Genomic DNA, 5,798 nt, shown 5'->3' with positions numbered 1-5,798 from the left:
AGAGAGAGAGAGAGAGAGAGAGAGAGAGAGAGAGAGAGAGAGAGAGAGAGAGAGAGAGAGAGAGTATAAAATATCCAGTAAAATGTTTGCATTGTTTGTGTTTATTCAAGAAAGTTTCATAGCAACAAGAGAGACCAACGTTAAACTGAGTGGGATTTGTTTTTCTCTGCTTGCTGAGAACTCTGGTCCAGACTTTTGGACAGAGAGACAGACTCACCGTGCTGGCAGGGACGCAAACCTGCCCCAACACAACACCGCAGAGCTCCATGGAAGCTAGCACCTAGCTGTCACAGAAATCTCTGCTTTAAACATTTTGTTTTTCTTTTTTAAGCCACCATAGCAACAGCGCTGCTCATTATTTATGACGCCACTGTGCTACTTGGATGTGAATTACACTGTAATAAATGAAACGTTGGATTTACTTTAGTGTGCCAACTGGTTCCATGAAACCTGTAAAGAGTAAAATACTTAATCTACTTCTTACTTTTAATATAACAAGTACAATAACATACATTATTCTTTACATTCAAGCTTCTGTGGAACCAGATAACAAATTGCTTAAGTTAATTCAACATTCCCTTTGTTACAGTGTACTTCATCTGTTTAATTGTCCTTGTTATCAGTTGACTTTTGAACTAAAAGTTATTTTTTCCTTTAAAAGCTGTGAAGAAATAGGATTTAGATGATGGAGTATTCATATTAATCATGTTTTGTTTCTTTTTCCTTGTCTTTAAAGTTTTGTAATTATTTTTCCTCTTCAAAGTATTCAAATGCATTTTTTTTCTTCCAGTAAAAATATCAAGCAAGAATTAAGGTGTGATGATTATTTGCAGCCTGCAGTTTTCGTTATTAGAAAGAAAGTGTAATTTCGATATAAATAGTAATGCATAATTATTTCACTTAAATGCAATAGTCACTTTTTGTCGATATTTTCACTTCTTTAAAATCCATAACATTTTAAATATTACAGGAAAATCCTCCTAAAAGTGCTTAAGTGAACAGTTTGATTAAACCTTTAAATTGTCGTTTCAAACATTTAATTGTGTTTCTGTGAAAATTCTAACTGTTGTCATCACTTTTTGAACAACTTCAATTAGAAAAAACAGATTAGAACAGTTTTAATCCCAAAATGTTGTGCAGAGGTTTGTGTGAAAACTATTTTAAAAACAGTCCAAATAAACTCAACATAAATCATGGTTGATGCGCCCCAACTGGCCAACCTTTAGTTGAAATGTTTACCAGATCAAAATTCTGAATGCCGTGGAGCTGCAGAGCCGCCATGTTCATCCTGCTGCAGATGGAGCTTTGATCTAAGTGTCAATATTTACAGGTTGATGCAATAAAGAAGGTTACACTGTTTAATTTAAACCACTACCATCCTGTGGGCTTCAATGATATGGCCTCCCACAGCCAATCAGCGACAAGCCCGCAAAGATCAAAGAAAAGTGGAGCCAACCACCTCTTCTCCAAACACCCATCCTGACATGGAACCTATTTATTCTGCAGCTTCTACTGAAGCCTGAAGGGAGAGAAAGAAAAGAAAGAAAAAACACTAAAGGAAATACATTTTAAAGCGCAGCTGGAGGTTTTTCCAAATCAGCCCTGGAGCTGTTTTACGCCATGGCGACTGGGGAGTGTTCCAGCAAGGCCGCTCAGTACCGAGTGGATCACCTCCTGAGCGCGGTGGAGAGTGAGCTGCAGGCCGGCAGCGAGAAGGGCGACCCCACCGAGAAGGAGCTCAAGGTGTCCCTGGATGAGAGCGAGCTCTGGCAAAAGTTTAAGGATCTCACTAACGAGATGATCGTCACCAAGAATGGCAGGTGGGAACACTAAAATTTTTTTTAAATAAATAAATAAATAAATAAATAAAACTTGAGATGAAGCAGACATGTGTAGAAGTATTTTCTCGCTCTCTCTCCTCCCCCCAAGGCGCATGTTTCCCGTTTTGAAAGTAAACGTGTCCGGACTGGACCCAAACGCCATGTATTCGTGTTTGCTGGATTTCTCCTCCGCCGACAACCACAGGTGGAAATATGTGAACGGGGAGTGGGTCCCCGGGGGAAAACCCGAGCCCCAGACCCCCAGCTGCGTGTACATCCACCCGGACTCTCCGAACTTCGGGGCGCACTGGATGAAAGCGCCCGTCTCCTTCGGTAAAGTAAAGCTGACGAACAAACTCAACGGCGGGGGTCAAGTAAGTGTTTCATTCTAACAGAAACGTCGGCTAGATTTATTTAACCCCCACTTAAAAAGACTTCTGCTATATTTTTAAGATCATGTTGAATTCTTTGCACAAGTACGAGCCACGCATCCACATCGTGCGGGTTGGAGGCCCGCGCAGGATGATCACCAGCCACTCCTTCCCCGAAACCCAATTTATTGCCGTGACAGCTTATCAAAACGAAGAGGTTCCGTTTATTTATTTATTTTTTCGGTTAATTTAACACATGTCGTTTTGTGATGAAATGGGATGAGTACACTCTTTTATCCACGTGCGTAAAACATGCGCGTATTTTACGCACGCTAAATCTCACCACCTTGTGTTTGGTTTTATCTTTTAAGATAACTGCGCTGAAAATCAAGCACAACCCATTTGCAAAGGCTTTCTTAGACGCAAAGGAGAGGTAAGGCTGACGGAGAGGTGTTATCCAACGAGAACCTTCAGACATGAAGTGCTTTTTTTCTTCACAGGAGTGATAACAAAGACATTAGAGAGGATTCAAGTGGAAACCACCAATCTGGTTACTCTCAGTGTAAGTTTAAATGACGTCTAATGTGTGCAGCTTCCTTTATGTTTTTGTAATTGTGCTCATCTGGTCCTCCTGCAGTGGGAAGCTGGTTTCTTTCAGGAACAGGCTCCATCTGCCCTCCCGCTAGCCCCCACAGCCAGTTTGGGAATCCCATCTCTCTCTCACCTTCCCACGGCTGTGAGCGTTACTCTGCCCTGAGGAACCACCGCTCTGCCCCTTACACCAGCCCATACACCCATCGCACCACCTCACCCAGTGAGTGCCTCCACCTTTCATGCATCCAAGACTTGCCCCCCTCCTAACTTTTAACAAGAACCTTAAACAAATGTTGAAAGGAGAGGAATGTTTTACATTCCACCAGCTTTTGTGTGACTGGAGCCACTGAGCAGTAAACTGTTTGGCTTCAGACGAGGTCGGTTTCAGCATCCTTACCTGTCATGTGTGGTTTTATACTGAAAATGTGTGAAACTGCTGCTTTTGATCGTCTTACAGCTGGATACTCTGACAGCCCTTCCAGCTGTTTATCGATGCTCACCAGCCACGATAACTGGTCCAGCCTTCAGATACCAACACACTCGAATGTGATGTCACACAACTCCAGCTCTGGTGCCAGCCCCAGGTCTGTGTCATCATCTTTGTTCTTTTAAATGAAATAAATGAATTACCTGATGAACAAAAGCGATGCAACTGGAAAAGACTCATATGGGATGTTCAGAAGTTAATATAGACTTCATAAACCTGTAACTAATGTTTTAGCATTTAAGATCTAGAAGAAATACATCTGTAAATGATGCTAAATCTAAATATTTACAATCAGTTCATTACTGAGGTCTTCATCTCAGTTTCTACTCAACCTTCCTAGAAATAAATATAATTGCTGAGGTGACCAGGTTTTCCAGGGTCTCTGGAACACATTTCCCTGGGTTGGTCACTGAGCTTGGTCAATTTAAATCAAATCCTCACACTTTTTATCCATTTTAACATTTAGCAGCAATAGTTTATTTTATTTTATGCCTCACTTTTTATTGATTCTGTCTGTTTGTTCCTAGTTTTTAATTTTTTTAAGTGCTAAAGTTCTACCTAAATATTTAGAAAAACGTTTAAAGTTCTGCCTAAATTTGTAGATGTAAACCTAAATACAGCACACTTAACTTAAAAATTTAAATCTATTCTAAATGTACGAAGTAATTTTTTTAAAGTTTGATTTGAACTGAAGACATAAAATTAAACTCAAATATTTCTGAATAGATAAGTTTTATGAAAACGTTGCTTCATTCCACATAAAATGAAAAAAGAGAAAATTGATGATGATAATAATAATAATAATAATAATAATAATAATTTATGTAATATTTAGATTGATTTGTTTAATCTGTTGGACAAAAAAATCCTAAGCTATTTTTTGTGTCAGATATAAGTTAAAGCCTCTTTAAACGTTGTCCCCGATGCAATTTATTTTTAATCTGTTTTATTAATTTAATTTGTTTTTATGCAAAATGTAATTAAATAAAAACTTTAGGGCAGACTATATATGATGGGGGGGGGGGGGGGTCTTGTGAAGAATGTAAGAAATATCTTAAAATGTCCCGCGTTTACATCTGAACACCTTTAATAGCAAAATATGATTATGATGCACAAAATAAGCTGTGTGTGTGTGTGTGTGTGTGTGTGTGTGTGTGTGTGTGTGTGTGTGTGTTTACAGTCAGTACGCCGGCCTGTGGTCTGTGAGTAACTCAGCCATGAGCCCAGTATCACACAACAGCAGCCTGGGCTCCCAGTTCTTCAGAGGATCCCCCAGCCATTATCCCAGCCTCTCACACTCTGCCACAGCGCCCTCTGCTGGCTCCCCCATGTACGACAGCAGTGAAGCCACAGAGGCGCAGGATGCTGCTCAGTATGAAGCTTCGCCTCATGGTCGACTGGCTTCATCCTGGACTCCCATCACGCCTCCATCCCTTTGATCTGTGGACGGTGGACGTTGAGAAGGTTATTTTTTTTAAACTGGACTTCTGATCAAATGTGAGGCATCACCCAACACATAATAATTATAACAGAAACTCATGTTTAGTTAGAATTCATCTGGATGTTCTGATTCCTAAACGCTTATATTAAGCTCAGCTCCACCCAGCGGTGCATAAAGATATTTATAATGTAAATGAGAACATAAATATGGACTGTAGATAGATAAACAAAGCTGTTTGTGAAAATGAAAAAAGGACACATGACCAACGTACTGCTGTGCAAATAGACTTTTCCTCCATGTTGTTAAATAACTAATCCCACTTAATGTCTTTTACCTGCTCTGTATTCATCTAAATTGTTTTAATTCAGTGATGATTCAAACTTAATCTTTTTTTATTGTGTGTGTTTGTAATTTAATGCCCTTAGATATTTCAATACTGTAATAATGAGCTATTATTATTAAATTGAAATAAAAACCAAATGTATTTTAATTAAATAGGATATTCTGCATCTTAAGCAAATGCTGTCTTAAACTGAAAAGTGGTCAATATCAGTGACTTGTTTGCATTGCAATCCTGCAAATAGTAACTCGTGCAATTATTTTAAACAGCAGGGAGAGTGCTTGTGTCCTGCAGCCAATCAGCAGGAGCAACAAGAGGCACTGCCCAGAGCTTTTACATGAAAAGGCAAAATTGCTCCTGCTAAAACCCAGATTTGAACTTGGGACCTTTTAGTTGTTGGACCATTAGGCCAACTGAGCTCTCCCAGCCTATGGGACACACAGGTGGTCACAGGGTAACCTGCTGGAGTGGAGGCTTCTGCAGAAAAGCAGGAAGTGAAAGCTGCATGAACGGCTGCTTCAGAAGAACATGCAGACGATTACAGATCAAATGTCTGTCATTTTTTATAATTATCCACGAAATGAAGAATCTGCAGCAGCAAGGAGTTGTGTGCTGCATATACGGCAAGCAGTTGTGTCATAATAACTGACCTGGAAAGGTAATTTGGCTACCCAATAGAAATGAAGTATTTGAAACACTAAAAATCACCACTAATTTTTTCCATTGTTGGAACTTCAGGGTAATT

At 39.6% G+C, this 5,798-nt stretch overlaps 1 protein-coding gene across 1 annotated transcript; it reads left to right on the top strand.

The window, feature by feature from the left end:
• Nucleotides 1–1,507: 1,507 nt before the first annotated feature.
• Nucleotides 1,508–4,840, top strand: tbxtb (T-box transcription factor Tb). The gene is made up of 8 exons (XM_054750180.2): nt 1,508–1,820; nt 1,930–2,194; nt 2,274–2,408; nt 2,563–2,624; nt 2,692–2,753; nt 2,829–3,005; nt 3,243–3,369; nt 4,453–4,840. The coding sequence occupies exons 1-8, from the start codon at nt 1,621–1,623 to the stop codon at nt 4,709–4,711; spliced, it is 1,287 nt and encodes a 428-aa protein (XP_054606155.2). The 5' UTR covers nt 1,508–1,620; the 3' UTR covers nt 4,712–4,840.
• Nucleotides 4,841–5,798: the final 958 nt, after the last annotated feature.

The sequence above is a fragment of the Nothobranchius furzeri genome, chromosome 12 (assembly GCF_043380555.1).
Source record: "Nothobranchius furzeri strain GRZ-AD chromosome 12, NfurGRZ-RIMD1, whole genome shotgun sequence".
NCBI lineage: Eukaryota > Metazoa > Chordata > Actinopteri > Cyprinodontiformes > Nothobranchiidae > Nothobranchius > Nothobranchius furzeri.
The sequence above is the reverse complement of the archived record's forward strand: the minus strand, read 5'-3'. Positions and strand labels throughout refer to the sequence as shown.